This window comes from Leucopleurus acutus (assembly GCF_964270905.1).
Source record: "Leucopleurus acutus genome assembly, chromosome: 13".
Taxonomy (NCBI): Eukaryota; Metazoa; Chordata; class Mammalia; order Artiodactyla; family Delphinidae; genus Leucopleurus; species Leucopleurus acutus.
This window is the reverse complement of record NC_139155.1, coordinates 90123355-90143086: the sequence shown is the minus strand read 5'-3', so window position 1 is coordinate 90143086 and position 19732 is coordinate 90123355. Positions and strand designations below refer to the sequence as shown.

The window sequence follows — 19732 nt, the reverse complement described above, 5'->3', positions numbered from 1 at the left end:
GTCCAGATGATGAAGACTTTCAGATGAAGGAAAGCTAGGAATTTGTCACCAGAAGGCCTAACTGTAAAAGACTGGCTAAAGAGGTTCTACAATTATAAAGGAACTGGTAACAAAAGAAAAAACAACAGTGGAAATAAGGGTAAACATAATGGACTGTCCTTCTCATGAGTTTTCAAAATCACATTTGATGGTTGAAACAAAAAATTATAATACCATCTGATGTGGAACTTAAGACAGTTATATTAATGCATGGGGAGGGTAAAGGGACTTAAATGGAGGTAAGGTTTCTGCACGTCAGTCAAAATGGTAAAATGTCAATACCCGTAGACTGTGTTAAGTAGGGTGTGTATATTGTAATACCTAGTGAAACCACACACACACACACACACACACACACACACTACATAGAGACACACTCAAAAATACTTTGAATGATTAAAAATAGAATTCTAAAAAATGTTCAAGTAACCCAAAGAAAAGCAAGAAAATGCAAGAGGTATGAGAAACAGGAAACAAAAATTGTAAAAAGTCCCAACGTATGTTCATGTACAAAAACAGTACACACACCTATTTAGATGTGATTATACTATATATTTTTTGCTGTTTTTCCTTCTCTTTCACAAACGTACTAAAAATTCTCACTGATTACTCTTTCCTCTGCCTACAGCACTCTATAGGGTCTCCACTCAAATTATCTTCTCACAAAGTCCTTTCAGAACTACTCCATCCAATTGCAGCTTCTCTCACACTCAAGTTATTCTACATCATATTGGCCTGTTTTGTTTTTATCATAGTATTTATCTTTACTAGATATCTTCTTCTTTTAAAAATTTTTAATGATTATTGTCTACCTCCCCTCATTAGAATATAAGCTCCTGAGAACAGAAACCTATTTGGACCTTTACCTCATTGCCTAGAACTGTGGTACATGATAGGTAGCACATGGTATGTATAGGCTCATAAAATATTTTTTGCATAACTGAATATATTCAGTAAGTATCTTTGTAAATGTGCATTCTTGCATTGTATCAATTTATCATAGGTTAGTCAAATAGATAAAAGACTTAAATGTTAAAAATAATATAGGCAAGTAACAAGACAATTTTATAATCTATAACATTAAATTTATGAGGTGAAATCTATGCTTTATAGTTGATCTCAATATATATTTGAAGAATCTTTTTCATCCATGATATTAAAAGTATTCATATAATTGTATATGATGCCTTTATTGTTTCTTATATTGCAATTATAAAATTATCCCTTTTGGAATTTCTATTTTTTAGTGTGATGTAGGGATGCTGTGTTATTGTTTTGTCCAAAATGTTTGGTTGTAGGTCCCCAAAACATGTATTGAATAAAACATCCTGCTCTTAATTTTTAAATCAAATTTCTTCAGTGGCCCAGAGATCACATAGGGACAAACCAGAAGTCTTCTGTTCAAACGGGCTCCCAGACTCTGTCACATGAAGCTAACTTTTGAACATATTTTTTAAGAATAAGAATATAAATATATCCCCCTCAGGTTTCTCCTTTTATTGACTAACTTTTTCCTGTTCTATGGCCATAGTTTCAGCAGCAGGGATCAGAAGCAAGAGACAAACCAAACCTTATGAGCACGGTGTACACGTTTTTATGGACGCATGTTTTCATTTTCCTTGGGCATATACTGCTGAATCCTGTGGTCAGTACACATTAAACTTTTTAAGAAACTGCCCAACTCTTTTCCATAGTGGTTGTACATTGTTTTACATTCCCACCAGTGATGTATGAGCGTTCTGGTTCCTCACATCATTGCCAACACTTTGTACTGGAGTCTTTTATGTCTGGCCATTCTCAGCTTAATTGTTTCTTCTAAAAACATGAGACAATCCAAATGTCCATCAATAGGTGAATGGATGGACAAACTGGCATAACCATACAGTGGACTACTCAGCAATTAAAAAACAGACTACTAATACACACAGCACCATGCACAAATTTCAAAAACATCAGGATGACACAAAGGCTTACTTATTGTATAGTTCCATTCATATGAAATTCTAGAAAAGACAGAAGTAATCTACAGCGTTGGATGAGAGATCAATGGTTGGGGTCAGCGGTGGGAGTGAGATCTGACTGGGAAGAGGCATAAGGGAACGTTTTGAGTGATGGAAATGTTCTACATCTTGGTGGGAGTGGTGGTTATACAGGCACAGATATTTATCAAAATGCATGGAACTTGGGACTTCCCTGGCGGTCAAGTGGTTAGAACTCTGCACTCCCACTGCAAGGGGCCCGGGTTTGATCCCTGGTCGGGGAACTAAGATCCTGCATGCCGCATGGTGCAGCCAAAAAAGAACAAAAAAGCATGGAACTTGAACTCTACATTAAAATAGGTACACTTTATCAATAAAATTTATTTTAAAAATGTGGTTCTGAAGAAAGAATGAAGATGGATACACTAAAATTTGTTAAAGGGACAATCTTTAAAATAGCAGGTCTAACCCCGTAGAAAGCAGCAATTGATCAGAGCCTGGGCCCTGTGGAGGACAGATCTATCGTGTTTTATAAGAGGTAGCAAGTACCCAAGATGCCCTGATAATGCACACATGCCCCAAAAGGTGGGAGGTAAACCCCCCAAAGACTTAGGAGCCTGAAATCAGTGACGTTTTTAGAAGTTTAGTGAACCAGCAATGCTGGGACAGCCCTCTAAAGTAAAGTAAGGGATGAGGTACTAAAACTCACACCCCACACCACAAAGATGTACAACACTTTGAATGTGGAAGGCAGTTGGGGACACGCTTGGAAATTCTATGTGAATAATTTGTGGGTATCTTGGAATGCTTCCAGTTTTGAGCGGAGACCAGAGCAAGAGCTCGGCAGCAAGGCCCAGGGCCTCATCCTCCAGATGAAGCCACATGATGCCGCAGCTCTTGCTGTGTTAGGACCCGAGGCAGATGGGATGCTGTGAGGAGTCTTCTTCAGTCTCCAATAGAGCTACACAGCCCTCGGATTCAGTAGCAAGGCCATGACTTCTGTGGCAGAGAACGACTCTGCATTGGAGAAACAGATTCCGGCATGCCACGCTGGCATGCTCTAATGAGACCAAGCCTCACTGCTGTGCAGTCATTGACCAGTGACGGCCATCCTCAGGTGGATTATCGGGTTCGTGGACTGCTGCTGCAATTCATCGTATTGTGGAAATGATTTATTTGGGACCGGGCCCTGGAAAGTCCAAAAGTAAAAGGTTTAAATGGGGAGTCCAGACCCCTGTGTCCCTCGTGGGGGGCTCCCTATGGCCACTGGCCGAGGAGGAGACAACTCAGGCCTGGCTCACAGATGCATCAGCACCATCTGAAGGGACCACTGATGTGCAGCCCCCATTCTGTGAAGACACTAAAGGACAGTTTTAAGGGAAAACTTCCCAGTGGTCAAAGCTGTGAGCAGGACTCTTGGAACCGTGCTTCATGGAGGAGGAGGGGTGGCTGGGAATGTGGATATGGACCAGTTGCTTGGTAGAAGTAACTGACTCGGCTGGTTGTTAGAATGCCGACAGGAACAAAACTGGGACAGCAGGAACAAGGAAATATGAGGGAAAGGCCATGTGGTTGAGCTTGGCACTTTGCTCGTGGACATCAAGCATGTGGGGTTTTGTGTTTCACACTGATGCCGAGAAGAGGCAGAGAAAGAAAACGGGACAGGGTGACTCATCTTGTGCAGATGCAACGACCCATTTTAAGCAAAGATAGTGTAATAATGGGATGGTGATCACGGGTAAGTCCACCAGTATTAACATTTATCTGCTTACACAGAAACAGTCAGTAAAATGGCCTGTGGACGGTTCCTAAGTTTTACAGTATGTACTTGTGACCCAATGACAGGGTCTATCCTCAAGGATATCCAGCTTCTATACTTTTTATTACAAAGATAAGACCTTCATAAGCTGTCCCTTTATTTTGGACCTTAAGATCCCATGATCAGTTAACCACTTCCAAAGGTCTCTATAGGTCCAGCAATTCTGACTACCATCATGGCCTGAACCCACTGCAGTTATAAGAGGGGCGGGGCGGGGGAGCAGCCATTAGCGAATGACCGTAACGGAGAGACCCTTAGCTCGGGACCGTCAGCCTGGCGGCTCGAGGTCCCACTGGGCCAACAGTCAGACGCGCAGGGGTCATGGGTCAGAGAGTGCGGTGAGAGGTAGATCGCAGCCTTCTCCCCAGGGCTCTCCGGGTCCTCCAGCCTTGGGGCTGGTGGGTGAGCTGAGGGCCAGCTGGGTCCTGGGAGCCTGGCTCCCTCGGTGATGATGGCTGGGCAGGGTCTGGGGACCTGGCCCTGAGGGCACCACCAGCTGAGATCTGCCTCTTCAGCCGGGCCTGGGTACCGGCGGGAGGACCCAGACCGGGTGCTGGACGAGCACGCCAGGGCAGGGTGACCAGCCCGTGCAGGGACCCTTTGCTCACAGGCACGACCTGGGCCTTGGGGGCGAAAGTCAAGCCTTGGGACTTTGAACAAGTAAACGAGGGGTAATGATGTTGCTTTGCTCATGGGATTTGTTAAGGGTTAAAAGCCGCCAGGAGGCTTAGAAACAGAACAGAGACTAGCTAGCTTCTGTTTTGTTAGAAGTTTACAGGAACATCATGACCTGACGGTGACCTGACCTCAAGAACAAAGGATCTGACACCAAGAAGTCTGCAACAGCTACCCAGGCCCCTCCCTCACCTTTCCTGTAAAAGGGCTTTGGGGAGAGCTTTCCAGGAGTTCAGGGTTTTTAAGGCATGAGCCACCCGTCGCCTTGCTTGGCCCTGCAATAAACCTTCCTCTGCTCCAAATTCTGACGTTTTGTTATTGTTTGGCCTCACTGTGCTGTCGGGTACATTGACTTATGTTTGGTGACACAGTAACCATGCCCACCTGGCTTCTCAAAACTAAATTCTGCTACCAGGACTGGTCCCTCGCAGAACCCTACACTCCCCTCTGATAGCAGGGGTCTCACTTCAGCGGGAGCATCTTCCCTCTTCACCCTTAGCCGATAAGCACATTTTCTTTTATAAGATTCAATTTATCAAAAATTCTAGACCTGGCATAACGTTAAAGCAAGCAGATGCGTGGTTAGGGCTGGTATGGGGGCGGCTTGGAAAACAAGCACATTGTTACAGGATGCTGGGACTCCCATCTCCCTGTAGTGTCTCAGTGTCCGGGTAAAAGAAGTGTCTTCTGGTCCCTCTTGGGGGTCAAAATTGGAGGAATTGGTGAGTGAATTACTCGTGATAAATCTAGATCAACAATCATATTTCTTTAAATACTTATGCAAGGAATTTCTGCTGCCTTAGGATTGGCCTCTACCATGTCCAGCTTTCAGCTAATTAACTGAACAGAAACAAAGGTACTGACAGATCAACGACATCAAAATCTTGTTCATTGTAAAAGCTAATAAATAAACTTCTGCCAAGATGGAACAAGAATAAAAGGGAATTCACAAATATTATTAATGAAAAATTCAGGACTTCCCTGGTGGCGCAGTGGTTGAGAATCCGCCTGCCAGTGTAGGGGACACAGGTTCAATCTCTGGTCCAGGAAGATTCCACATGCCGCAGAGCAACTAAGCCCGTGCGCCACAACTACTGAGCCTGTGCTCTAGAGCCCATGAGCCACAACTACTGAGCCCGCGTGCCGCAACTACTGAAGCCCACACGCCTAGAGCCCGTGCTCCGCAACAAAAGAAGCCACCACAGTGAGAACGTCACGCACTGCAATGAACAGTAGCCCCTGCTCACCACAGCTAGAGAAGGTCTGTGTGCAGCAACAAAGACCCAACGCAGCCAAAAAAAAAAAAAAAGAGGAATTTTTCAAAAAGAAAAATCAACATAACTAGATACAAAGATTCCAAAATTAGTAAGAAAATACCTATAACTTGATGTCAATAAATGTGTAAATGACTAGAAAACCAGCCTCCCCAAACTTCCTGAATAATCTATAAAGTAGTGTGTAGCAAAGTGAGTCCTATGCTACCTTTGTGGTAAGTTGCTAACCGTTCACAGGGTGTCGCCCAACCTCTGGGATGCGTGTAGTGCATCAGGTCCCCAGGCTGCTGGCCACCTCATGTGCATCCTGCTTGACTGGAGTGATTTCACTGCCTCAGTGGAGCACGCTGATGTTCTATGCACGTCCAGATAGTCTGGATCTCTTCAGACTATACTATGACAGCCCTGGGATAAAACTGTGAATGTGTAATGCTGTCTGCTCCATGGTAATGCAAACATTTTCTGATCCTTTTTCCTGAGCAGGATAAAAAGAGTGCTCTTGTCAAATCAAAGGCTGCATGCCATGTACCCAAGGGCACGTAAATCTGCTATAGAAACAAGGCCATGTGTGCAAGTTGGACCACGACTTGGCTATGGTCTAGCTTAGTGTTTAGCCTATAGCCATTCTCTAGGATACATCGGGCTTCTACCCGGGCTATGCTACCGAACCAAACAGGGACATGATAGGGACACCCCCCCCCCCCAGGCACCCTTCAGGTCTTTAAGAACAGCACTAATCTCTGCCACCCTCTCTCTCAGCCCCTACCTGGAAGGCAGTAGTGTTTTTTTTAAAAAAAATAATAAATTTATTTATTTTGGCTGAGTTAGGTCTTCGTTGCTGCACGTGGGCTTTCTCTAGTTGCTGTGAGTGGGGGCTACTCTTTGTTGCGGTACACGGGCTTCTCATTGTGGTGGCTTTTCTTGTTGTGGAGCACGGGCTCTAGGCACGTGGGCTTCAGTAGTTGTGGCACGCGTGCTCAGTACTTGTGGCTTGCGGACTCTAGAGCACAGGCTCAGTAGTTGTGGCTCGCGGGCTTTACAGCGCAGGCTCAGTAGTTGTGGAGCACGGGCTTAGTTGCTATACGGCATGTGGGATCTTCCTGGACCAGGGCTCAAACCCATATCCCCTGCGTCTGCAGGAGGATTCTTAACCACTGCACCACCAGGGAAGTCCCAGTATTGTTTTTATTTACTATCTTATCTGGGGAGTAAGTTTCAGAGCCATCCATCTGGCCTTCCCCACCATGGTGGCCCTTAACCAAAGTCCAGGGATCCAATGCAAGGGTTACTCTAATTGCCAAGAATGTCCACCCTGTCCAACAGCACAGAGCCTCTCTCACCATGGCTGATTTGGCCACTACAGAGTGTCTAAAATAAGAGACCAAGACTGAGCCCCAGTACAGCACCATTCCTTGGGGAGACCAACTGGCACTTGACTATGTTGACCCTCAAAAGGCTGGTGTGTTTCTCATAGGAGAGACACATATTCCAGGTATGTGGTTTCTTTCCTGCCCACAGGGCCTCAGCCAGCACCACTATCCAGAGGCTTATGAAATGTCTGATCAGCCAGTATGGGATCCCACATACGCTGCATCAGACCAGAGGACCCACTTTGCAGCCAAAGGGTGTGAAAGACTATGCCCAGCACAAAAGGACCCACTGGGTGCACCTGTAGCTGCTTGTGCAAGAGAGCTTTGGAACAGCCTAGTGAAAGCACAGCTGAGCCCCAGCTCAGAAGCAATATTCTGTCAGGACAGGGTGCCACCATTCAAAGTGCAGCCTATGAACTGGACAAAAGCCCTTTATACGGTGCTGTGTCCTCAAAGTAGAAGAACCCATGGGTCTGGGTGCTGAAGTGAGGGTAGGCCTCACCTACCACTGCTACCAACGACCCTCCAGGGGCCTTTGTGCTTCCAGTACCGTCCACTCCGGGCTCTGCAGAGTTAGAGGTCTTGAACCCCAAAAGGGACACACTTTTCACAGGGACAGAGCATCTTCCACTTAATTATAAGAAGCCCATGACCGACCTGGGAACTGTGTGCCTGTACCCAGGGACCATCAGGTGAGCGAAGCCGTGGTCTCTGCAGGGGTGTCTGACACACCATGGGGAGAACAGGCTGCTGCTACAGCTGGGCCAAGAGGAGTCTGAGTGGACTCAGGTGACCCACCGAGGGGCTTCTTGGGGCTTCCTTGCCCACTTGTGACGGTACCTGGAGAAACTCAGCAGCTGGGATATGAGAAGGGCACGGTGACCAGGTCTCAGATGCCCCTCAGATTCTCGAGGACCTGGCTCATGCTGATGCCAGCATGGGTTGTAGCTGTGTGAGAATCTGGAATGGGTAACAGATGAGAGGAAACAACTGCAACAGGAGAGCTGTAGTTTGTCCTGATCTCCCTTTTGTTCGTCTCTCTTTAGACACGCCCAGCACTGGGAAGGGATGCTCTGTGCAGTCATGGAGATGCACCACCCAGGTCCCTCTTCAGGGAACGACCTTCTGCTCAGCGGCAGGGACGCCTCCTCCCTCGCCAGTGCGTCCAGAGTTGGCCTCAGGGGGAAAAGAGCGGCTTCATCTGAGGTCACTCCCTTCCCAGGGCAGCCTGTCTCTGCTGACTGACCACTCAGGGCTGTAAGGGCCTGAGCATCCTGGCCAAATGTGAGATGCTCTTACAAGTGATGCTTGCTTCAGCACCCCCGCTGGCCTGGCCAAGGTCTCCACAACCTGCAGTGCAGTGTCACTTCTTCCTCTGACCAATCCTTTCCTTTTTATTCTCCCATCACTTCATGTTGATCCTCAATAAACATCTTGCACCCCAAACTTCATCTCAGTATCTGCTTCCAGAAGCCCCAACTTACAACACGGCCTGACCTCGCTGTTAGTTGGGTTGTAACAAACACAACTTGAACCAGCTGAAGCAAACATGGGGATTTATTAGAAGGATGTTTGGGATATCTCACAGGACAATCCAACAACCAAGGCAGGAAAAAGGGCAGAGATGAACCCGGACATCAAGACAAGAACCAGATCCTGGGGCGCAGCCAGGGTGCTCATGACTTTGCTTCCATGGTGGCTTCACTCTTCTCTCTCATTGCAGACTACACTTCCCCATGTGGTAGAAAACACAGCCACTGACACCACCCACATTTATGTACTAAAGCTTCAGTTGCTAAAATTATACAGACAAACAAGATAGCCCCAGCTTTCCAGAAGCTTTCTAATGGAAAAGATAAAACATGCAATGATAATATCACCAGTGACAAATACATGTACAGGTTCACATATGCTGAATAGGCATTAACAAGTAACAAGGGCATTTCACTGGCAGTAGATTTGCAAAAAGCATACGATGAGATTGTAGAAATCTCAAGGAACTGCGAGTAGTTCAAGAAAGCCAAAAAACTACTGTGTAAGAGGAAAGATAAAGTATTCAGAAATGATGGGTAAAAGTCCTCATGTACCACAGGATATTACACCTTCAGTCCACAATTAGCCACACGACACTTCAGCACAGGAGTATATAATCAGAATTGCATCTTAAAATAACTACTATGTATAAGTGTGAAAAATGGACTAAAAAAGAATGAAAGTAAAGGGGCAAAAAATATGCATACAGCTGCAAGGGTCATGGTTGAGTTAGTTTATCAGCATGTAGGCCAGGACTAGGTGCTCAACATCTGAAAACTTGTTGGTACCATGTTTGTAGACTAATAAACTCATTGAAATTGACATCCTGGGCACATATTGCTGGAATAAATGACCAAATGACTGAGGTCTCAAGTGTAGAATCCAAATGTCTATGAATGTATATTCTGCTATGTAATACAGGTATTGGTAGATAAATCTGGTATTCTTTAGGTTCATTTTATTTCGGGGCTCTACAAGTGCTGTTCTTGAAACCAAAATATCAGGAACACATGGACCCATACAGATAACTGTCAGAAGATATCAAAGCCCACAAAGAAAGGCTGAACACAAGGCAGTCCTGAGACAGGTCTCAAAATTCACAGACGGGACCTCCAGAAGATCCACTACTTAGTAAAAGGGATACAACAGAAATTGTGCTCTGCAGGATCGTCCCCAGGCCAGTGGAGGGAACTGGGTGGTGAAAGAGGAAAGGAAAGGAGATGCTCCCCCTCATGTATTCAATCTCACTGTAATTTATTGTGCTTCATGAAACTACAAGTAAATCCAGTCTAACTTTAAAAGTGGCTTTCCTCTTGATGTGGAGTTTGTGGTAGGACTCAATGACAGGAAATGTGGAGACACATTTTTTTGTGGTTTACCAAGGTAATTTTAAAACACGACACTAAGAATCTCCAATTTCAGAATCAGAGCCCTCTTGTGACCCTTCAGAAGAGAGAGCTCCCAGTGAATTCTACACAACACACCTGGGTCTCCACCTCAGGTACTTTGATAAACAAAACCTCTGCTGCCAACATCAGCCCTCCTGATGACTAACAACAGACCCTTAGAAAACACATTTGCTCTTGGGATTCAATCAAGAGGTTAGTGCTGAAGTTCCATCAACTCGTAAAGGAAGTTCTAAGCTTAAGTACTTAGTAGTTAACAGAATAATCTAGAATAGGAGTGAGCAAAATTAGAAAGTTTTTAGACAACAGACTCCTGAGCTCAATCCAAGACCTAACAAATCAACCTCTAGGCTGAGGAAAGAGACCCAGGATAGATGGAAAGGAAAAAATGGAAAAAAAACACAAAGTAAGACACCACAGTGTAACTACTTGTTCCCCCACCTGGTAAAATGACCTTCAGGTATTAGGGAGAAAAGTAGGAAGTCCATAAATTTGAGTATGAATAAAAATTTGGGAAACGGGACTTTTAAAAATTATGATGTGGAAAAAAAGGATAATCTGGCTGTTGAAATTCTGGAACAATGGGTCACAAAATTATTATCATTTATTAAAAGTCCCAATTTTCCAACCATGATGTAAAATTGGTAATTAGAGGGAAAAATACTGCTAGAATCAAAGGTACCATACACCACACTGATAAAACAACTTATGCATGAGAGAAGGCCTGATTTTTACAAGTTTGGAAACAAGGCCAATCCTGGACTTTTCTGAATTTCACCATCACACAAAAAATACAGTTGACTTTGTCAAGCAACATTATAGAGAGATTACTACAAAATTCTAAATAAGCTCAGGAATAGTTCATGCATTTTCAAAAGGAACCACACTTATAGCAATGGTAGCTTTCCCGTGTACATGATGTAACAGGTGAAAGGCCGGTGAAACACAAATATTTCAAATGATGAAATAATAAAAAACCTGTTTCCGAATACTTGTCCACTAATCACAGAAATCTGCAGGAAGGCAAAATAGGCTTCCTTGAATACGTCAAAAATATACTTCTCACCACAAAATTCTCAAATAACTGGTTTCTGCATCTAATTTTTTTACAAGATATTTTACAGAACACAAAAAACATAATAGCAGTACACAGTATCCATGCTATTTCATCACAGTAAGTTAAAATACAAGTTGTACTTGGGTGACATGGCACTTACGATACCAGGGGGCACCGCACTCTGTGAGGAGAGGGTCCCACCGTTTAGGGTGAGCGCAGAGTCCACACACCTCCTCTCCTCTGCTCACAAGTCACTTGTGCTGTTCTGCGGTTCTGCCCTTGAATACTTGTTAACCAGGTTTTTGTATAAACTGCTTCTCAGACTCTGGGGATGCAAAAGACTTTATATAATGTTGGCTTTTGTTACTAAAGAGAAAGGTCAGTAACAATAGACCCTTTTATAAACCAACAAATCATAAGGAAAAGGAAATGTGGTGATACTACCCATGCTACTTACTGAAAAACAAGACATGTATGAGTTACTATTTTTATAGTAACATTAAAATAGAAAAACCAGTGGTATGTGGTGTGTCTTAAAAGACATCAGAGGCACTACAAGGCATGTACATCTCATGTTCCCAATTACATTACCATACACAATTCCTAAATACAAAACACATTATGTGACACAGGAAAATAAGCCACAATTACATACCACTGAGAAATTTCTCATTTAGATATTCCAGTGACTCAATTTAGTCACATATTTTTAAAAACATACTTCTGCCTAAATATCATTTAGAATTGGGTGTTTTTGGTACACATGTCTATAAAGAATGCATGGCTTCCCATTATAGCATTATTTCTAGGGGCACATATTCCTAATGTTTTTAAATTGTTAGGTTTACCCACAGAATACAATATGGTGGGGTTACTTGCTGAAGATTGTCCCATATTTAGTATTTTCATCAATTTTCATTCCTGAGGGCATCTTTTTGTGTACAATGAGCTTCATTTCTTGATGAAAATATTACCTCACTTGCTGTGTTCATGAAGTTTTCCTTAACTCACTGGACTAGGATTCATTCCCAGTGGGGATGTTTCTGACAGCTAATGAGATCTGATCTCTGGAAGCCTTCCTGATATTCACAGCATTCTTTGCTGTTAGTTCTCTGCTGTGTAAGGTTTGAGTATGGTTTGAAAGGTTTTTAAAATCCACTGCATTTCATAGGGTCATTCTCCTCTATGCATTTTAACATGTAATAATAAACACGTTAATCTGCTGAACCTCACTTAGAGTCCTTTCCCTAAACAGGGACTCAGACATGTAACATGATGCGACTATTACCTGGAAGATTTACCATAACTGCATCCTCTGAAGTACAATGCAGTTAAGATCTCTGTCAAAAACTAGTGTCAATGCCATTCCTAGGACTTCTTTACTGTATGAGTTCTCCGATGATTAATGAGCTGTGACTTTTGGGAGAAGGCTTTCCCACATTCACTACATTGATAAGGTTTCTCTCCGGTATGAATTCTCTGATGATTAACAAGCTGTGACTTCTGAGAGAAGGCCTTCCTACATTCACTGCAACCATAGGGTTTCTCTCCTGTGTGGGTTCTCTGATGTGGTATGAGGTGCGACTTCCGAGAGAAGGCTTTGCCACAGTCGCTGCATTCAAAGGGCTTCTCTCCTGTATGTGTCCTCTGATGATTGATGAGACTTGACTTCTCCCTGAAGGCTTTCCTACATTCACTGCACTCATAAGGTTTTTCTCCTGTATGAGTTCTCTGATGTCTAATTAGTTCTGATTTCTCAAAGAAAGCTTTCTGACAAAGACTGCATCCATAAGGCTTCTCTCCCGTGTGAATTCTCTGGTGAGTGTTGAGCTGTGACTTCTGGGAGAAGGCTTTTTCACAATCCCTGCATTCATAAGGTTTTTCTCCTGTGTGTGTTCTCTGATGAGTTGCCAGACTTGACTTCTCGCCAAAGGCTCTCCCACACTCACTGCATTCATAGGGTTTCTCTCCTGTGTGAGTCCTCTGATGTGAAATGAGATGTGACTTCTGACAAAAGGCTTTCCCACACTCACTGCACACATAGGGTTTCTCTCCTGTATGAATTCTCTGATGATTAGTGAGGCTTAATTTTTCACTGAAAGCCTTCCCACATTCACTGCATTCATAGGGTTTTTCACCTGTGTGAGTTCTCTGATGTCTGACAAGCTGGGATTTCCTACTGAAGGCCTTCCCACATTTAGTGCATACAAAGGGTTTCTCTCCGGTGTGTGTCATCTGATGTGATAAGAGGTGTGACTTCTGGGAGAAGGCTTTCCCACACTGGACACACCCATGAGGCTTCTCTCCTGTATGTGTTCTCTGATGGTTAATGAGACTGGACCTCTCTCTGAAGGCTTTCTGACACTCACTGCATTCATAGGGTTTCTCTCCAGTATGAATTGTCTGATGTCTAATGAGCTCTGATTTCTCAAAGAAGGCTTTTCTACAATTGCTACATCCATAGGGTTTTGTTCCTGTGTGGGTCCTGTGATGTGTGACGAGCTGTGATTTCCTGCTGAAGGCTTTCCCACATTCTCTGCATTCAAAAGGTTTCTCTCCTGTGTGAGTCCTCTGATGATTGATGAGATTTGACTTTTCACTAAAGGCTCTCCCACATTCAGTGCATCCATAGGGCTTCTCTCCTGTGTGTGTCCTCCAGTGTGATATGAGGTGTGACTTCCGGGAGAAGGCTTTCCCACACTCACCACATTCATACGGTTTCTCTCCTGTATGTGTCCTCTGATGGGATGTCAGCTGTGACTTCTGGGAGAAGGCTTTCCCACACTGGCTGCAACTGTAAGGTTTCTCTCCTGTGTGCGTTCTGTGATGTGTAATGAACTGTGACTTCTGGGGAAAGGTTCTGCCACATTTACCACAGCCATAGGCTATTTCTCTTATGTGTCTGCTCTGATGTTTAATGAGACTTGATTTCTTACTGAAGCGTTTCCTACATTCACTGCATTCATAGAGCTTCTCCCCTAAGTGGGTTCTGTGATATATGATAATCTGTGACTTCTTACAGCTAGCTTTATCATACTTATCACATTCATAGTATTTTAACCAAGTATCAGTTTCCTCAGTCTTGGTATGGAGAAACAATTTATCAAATACATTTAAGTCAGCTGGTTCTGTTTTTCCATAATCTGCTTTTGGAATAAGTAAATCTATATGATGTTTTAAAATTAATCCACCTATATCACCTTCACTGTTTGATTTCCTTAAAGGAACAAAGTTCATGCTCAGATTGCAATTTTTTCCAAGTGCATCACATTCTTGATCTTGTTTCATATTTTTAAGCTTCTCTTGGTTATCCTTGTGCCAAGTGATGTGACCATTTACTTGCAAGACTTGTTCTAGGAAAAAAAAAACCCTGTGAACCCTTCTATAGTTGTGCTTACTGAATAAAACCTAGAAATGCTATCTGAGGGAATGAATGCCTTTTAAAGCTTAGTTTCCCAGTCTGAATACAATGTCTATCCTCTAGGTACTGAAAAAAATTTAAATGCTGTAAACAAGAACAGAAAGCAGACAGTAGATTGAATGGAGTCAACCACCAACTTTGGGGGAAGGAGGAAACAGATGAACAGGCCACATGGGCTCACTCCGTGGGTCCTCAGCCTCACCTACTCCCTCAGCTACACTCAGAGGACACTGCAGCTCGGGCTGACTGTGGGGCCCGCCCCAGGTGCCCACATCTCTCCACCAAGACCTTCTGTGGGCTGCAAGTGCACGTCTGGGCCGTGTGCAGGCATGCTAAACACTCTGGAGCCCTAATGTTCCCTGCAGCAGTGCTCAGTCACTGAGAGACAGGAGGGTTACAGTGATACCAGCTTCCTGGTCCCTCAGAGGGTTCCCAGCAGCACACCCTTTGTGCATTCCTCCCCCGCCCCATCACACTTCCCCTTCTCCCACTAACACTGTGGGGTCACAGCCCCACTAAGTTCTTGCACTCAGATAAGTATCTCAGGGTCTGTTTTTGAGGGACCTTGAAGTAAGTCAATATCACAGCAGGGAAAGAGGAGGGAGGTACAGCTGTTCAGAGCACTGCTGGATGCTTGGTGGTGCCACATAAGACAACTTGCAAAAGGAGATGAGAACCTGGATCTATCTAGCAATTTGGGAAGTTCAAGATTAGGCCCAGTTTTAAGTGGGAATAGAGAAGTCTTTAAAAAGATATTTTCCAAAGGGCAAAAAACTTAAATAATAAGAAAACATGTTAGGAAGAGATAATTCCAGGTACTCCATGGTGTCTAAGCCACAGAAAAAGCACACTGGAACCTAATTTAAAAAGGGAAGATGGGACTTCCCTGGTGGCACAGTGGTTAAGAATCTGCCTGCCAGTGCACGGGACACGGGTTTGAGCCCTGGTCTGGGAAGATCCCACATGCCATGGGATCAACTAAGCAACTAAGTCTGTGTGCCACAACTCCTGAGCCTTCGAGCCACAACTACTGAGCCCACATGTCACAACTACTGAAGCCTGCGCACCTAGAGCCCGTGCTCCGTAACAAGAGAAGCCACCACAATGAGAAGCCTGCGCACTGCAACAAAGAGAAGCCCTCGCTCTCCACAACTAGAGAAAGCCCACGTGCAGCAATGAAGACCCAACGCAGCCAAAAATAAACAAATAAATAAAGTTGTTAAAAAATTTTTAAAAATAAAAAAAATGATTGTGCTACATTACTTTAAAAAAAAAGGGGGGGAAGAAATGGACCAATGGTTTGGGAGGAACGAAAATCCATTTTCTGACATAATGAGACTGAACAGAGAGCGCTTCATGCCAGAGATGCCCAAAGTGAGGGAAAATAAAGCCCTGATGGACAAGCACAGGTGTCTCTGATCACAGAAGGAGGGAGGACAGAAGAAGCTTAACCACATCAGGGGACAGAACACCTAACGAGAAGTCAAAGTCCCAGATATGACAGACAGGGAGTAACATCATGGCCCAGACCAGCTGGAAATATTTCACTTCAAGCTATGAGCAAAGAAGCCACATGTAAATGTGCTTTACCTGAGTAGCTCACATCAACTGTTCTGAATCACCATCAAAGGTTGGAGATTTTGAGACGAGCTCTCTAAGGCACATTTCAAAGATACCGACCTGTACCCAGCTGAGACTGAACTTCCACCTTCTCCCCTCGGTCTGGTCCTCAAACACTCACCTGAAGAGTCTGAACCTGGAATTTCTCCATCTCCTGTCCACGGCTCTTCTCCGTGCTCTAACTTGAGGATGACACCAGGTTTTATAACTTCATACCCTGTTCAGGGGAAATCACAAAGTCCTTGGCCCCCACTGCTTGACCTCTGGGGCCTCTGAAGAATGAGCAAGGTTTAGCATTAGTTGACCCAGTGAAGCCACCCATCTGAATACCAACAGAGTAAGTAATTCTCAGAGGAAAGGTAATGGTCTTCCCAGTGGCTAATAAGGTCTAAGAATCTTTGACTTCTATCATTCAAGTCCAAAACCATACACCGTTCAGAGACTCTGTAGCCGGTCTGCCTGGGTTCAAATCCGGGCTCTTTCATTTACTAGCTGTCAGTCCTTGCAAAAGTTACTTAACCTCCTTTGCCTCAATTTCCTCATTAGAATAAAAGAAAGAAAACAAGGAAAGTAACACACCTGCCACATAGGATTGCTCTTATGATTAAGTGAGCCAATATATGCACGATATGTGAAATACAGTTAATTACATGCTTCAGGAGCTACCACTACCACTGTTACTATTAGCTTCAGAGGCTGCACAATGAAATTAAGACTTCTTTATTGGAAGGTGAGATCCAAATACTTTCCCTGGAGTCACAGTACAAGAATTTTGATCTCCTAAATTTAGGTCCAAAATCATTAAAAAATTTGGAGGTCCCAGAGCTCTCAGCAACTAAAAAAGAACAAGCAGGTACTAGACACAATATGAAGTCCTCTGGGCAAGTTTCCTTTTTTTTTCCATTTTTTGGCCACACTCACGGCTTGCAGGATCTTAGTTCCTCAAACAGGGATCAAACTTTTGCACCCTGCAGTCAAAGCACAGAGTCCTAACTGCTGGACTGCCAGGGAATTCCTAGGCAGCTTCTCTTACCTAGTGACACGAGGCTGCTATAGTTCTCCAACATGACATCCTTGTATAAGTCCTTCTGACAGGGGGCCAGTAGTTGCCATTCCTTCTGGGTGAAGTCCACAGATAAATCTTCAAATGAGAACGACCCCTGTAAGAGCACAATCCCAGTGAATCAGAAGCAGGTATCACTAGGTGATGTGGGAAAGAAGTACCAGAGCTTGAGCACATCATTCTCACCAAGGCAAGTTACAGAATGTCTACTGGGTCCTTACTTTTGCACTCTTATTTTGTGAGATAAAATGCCATTATGCATTCTTTCATCCTTCCACTTACATGAGAACTGAAATACACGACTTTAAATCTTCCAAACCACCAACAAAATATTTACTGAACCTCAAATCTGGCACCAGAAGAGATGGCAGTGAAAGACAGATAATAAAATAGTATCCTAAGAAACTGCTCAGTTTGTAGACAGCTGCAAACATAAATAAAAGAAACTGCTTTAAGAGCTGAGACAGAAAGGGAGGGCATGACATGGGTCAGGAGCAGGGAGCATGGCACTCCACCTGTGGTCACATCAGCCTCTATTGAAGAGGTGAAGCTTGAAACGAGTTTTAGGAAATTAGTAGTGCTTTCTGCAGAAGAGGGGATGCAAAAGCATTCTGAGAGACAGCAACTCCAATATGGGGCCCCGCACTGCTGGGGCTGAGGTGATACAAACAGTTCAGTCAGGCAAGGTCACAGGGTGTGGGGTAGTGACTGGACTGCAGGCCACAGTGGAGGCAGGGCAGACATGGTGACCACACCACCTTCTTGCTGCCGACAGTTAGCCACTAGAGCTTTTACAGGATGGAAGTGATACAACCAAATTTAACTTTTAGAAAGGTATCTGGATTTTAGATCAAGATGGAGTTCTGTCCCAAAGTCTCCTAAGACGACAAGAAAGCACAAACACTCTTTTAAAAAATCCAGAATACTATCAGAAAATAAGAAACAGCACACCACAGACTTTGAGAGTAGCAAGGGAATCTGAAAGACAGTCCATAGAAAGTATCCATTTTGAGCAACCAAGAGAGAAAAACTTGAGAATGGACAGAGCTCAGGTCACTGCAAGACAAAGCAAATGCACGTCATGGGAGTCCCAGAAAGAGAAAAGAAAGAGCATGGTGAAAAAAAAAGTTTCAAGAAATGGGCTAAACGAGGCTAAATCCTCCCCCAAATTTGGCAAAAGATATAAGCCTGCAAATCCAACAAGCTCAGTGAACTCCCCAACTGGATAAACAAAGAAATCCATGACCAATCACATCACAACCAAACTGCTACAAGATGAAGACAAAATCACATCACTTATAGGGAACAGTGATTCAAATGACTGCAAATGTCTTATTAAATAGCAAAGAGGCCAGAAGGAAGTGCTGAAAGGAAAGACCTGCTAAGCCACTATTCTGTAGCCAGCTTAAATATTCATCAGGAATAGTATGACAGGGACTTCCCTGGTGGTGCAGGGGTTAAGAATCCACCAGCCAATGCAAGGGATGTGGGTTCAATCCCTGGTCTAGGAAGATCCCACATGCCGTGTAGCAACTAAGCCCATGCGCCACAACTACTGAGCCTGAGCTCTAGAGCCTGCAAGCCACAACTACTGAGCCCATGTGCCACAAATACTGAGCCCGTGTGCCTCAACTACTGAAGCCTGAGCACCTAGAGCCCGTGCTCCACAACAAGAGAAGCCACCACAATGAGAAGCCTGCGCTCCACAATGAAGAGAAGCCCCCGCTTACCACAACTAGAGAAAGCCTGTGTGCAGCAACGAAGACCCAATGCAGCCAAAAATAAATAACTAAAGTAAAATAAATAAATTTATATGAAGAAAAAGGAATAGTGTGATAAAACTTTCTTATGAAGAAAAACTAAGAGAATTCAAGGGTAGCAGACTTGCTCTAAAAGATTTACTAATGGAAAATCTTCAGATGGACATGATACCAGAAGGCAACTTAAAAAAATCGAGAATGAAGAAAGAACAGAAATGGCAAATATATGAGCAAATAAAATACACTATTCTCCTTTTCAGTTCTTTAAATACGTTTCATAGTTGACAGCAAAAATCGTAATGTTTTCTGATGGAGTTTTCAGTGTATGCAGGTGTAACTGTGTAACACAGTTATGATATAAAGGAAAGAGGGTGAGGGGCCTAGACAGTGGTGAGGTTTCTACATTCCTATTGAAGTGGCAAAATAAAATTTAAAACTTTGCACTTCAACCAACGTAATTGAAAAATGAAATGACAAGCCACAGACTGAAAAAAATTATTTGTAAATCCTATTTCTGATAAAGAACTTGACCCAAGAGCTTATTTTAAAAACTCAATAATAAAAGATAAGTAACCCAATTAAAAAACAGGCAGAATATTTGAATACATTTTAATACAGAAGATATAGAAATGGCTAATATGCACATGAAATGATGACCAACATCATTACTTATTAAGGAAATGCATATTAAAACCACAATGAGACACCAGTTCATG

At 43.6% G+C, this 19732-nt stretch overlaps 1 protein-coding gene across 3 annotated transcripts in view; it reads right to left on the bottom strand.

Moving 5' to 3' along the window:
• Positions 1-2071: 2071 nt before the first annotated feature.
• The window catches only part of LOC309970670 (zinc finger protein 84-like), a 34117-nt gene continuing 16456 nt past the window's right edge, over positions 2072-19732 (bottom strand). Inside the window, exons 4-6 of one of the 3 annotated variants that reach the window (XM_082853142.1) lie at positions 17227-17353; positions 16315-16410; positions 2072-3207 (exon numbers count right to left, since the gene is read on the bottom strand). In XM_082853142.1, coding sequence (XP_082709268.1) covers positions 3191-3207; positions 16315-16410; positions 17227-17353 — 240 coding nt within the window. In that variant the 3' untranslated portion in view covers positions 2072-3190. Of the gene's footprint in view, positions 3208-8713; positions 14506-16314; positions 16411-17226; positions 17354-19732 lie in introns of those variants that run through there. The other 2 variants (XR_014326697.1, XM_082853141.1) reach the window with 2 other exon arrangements.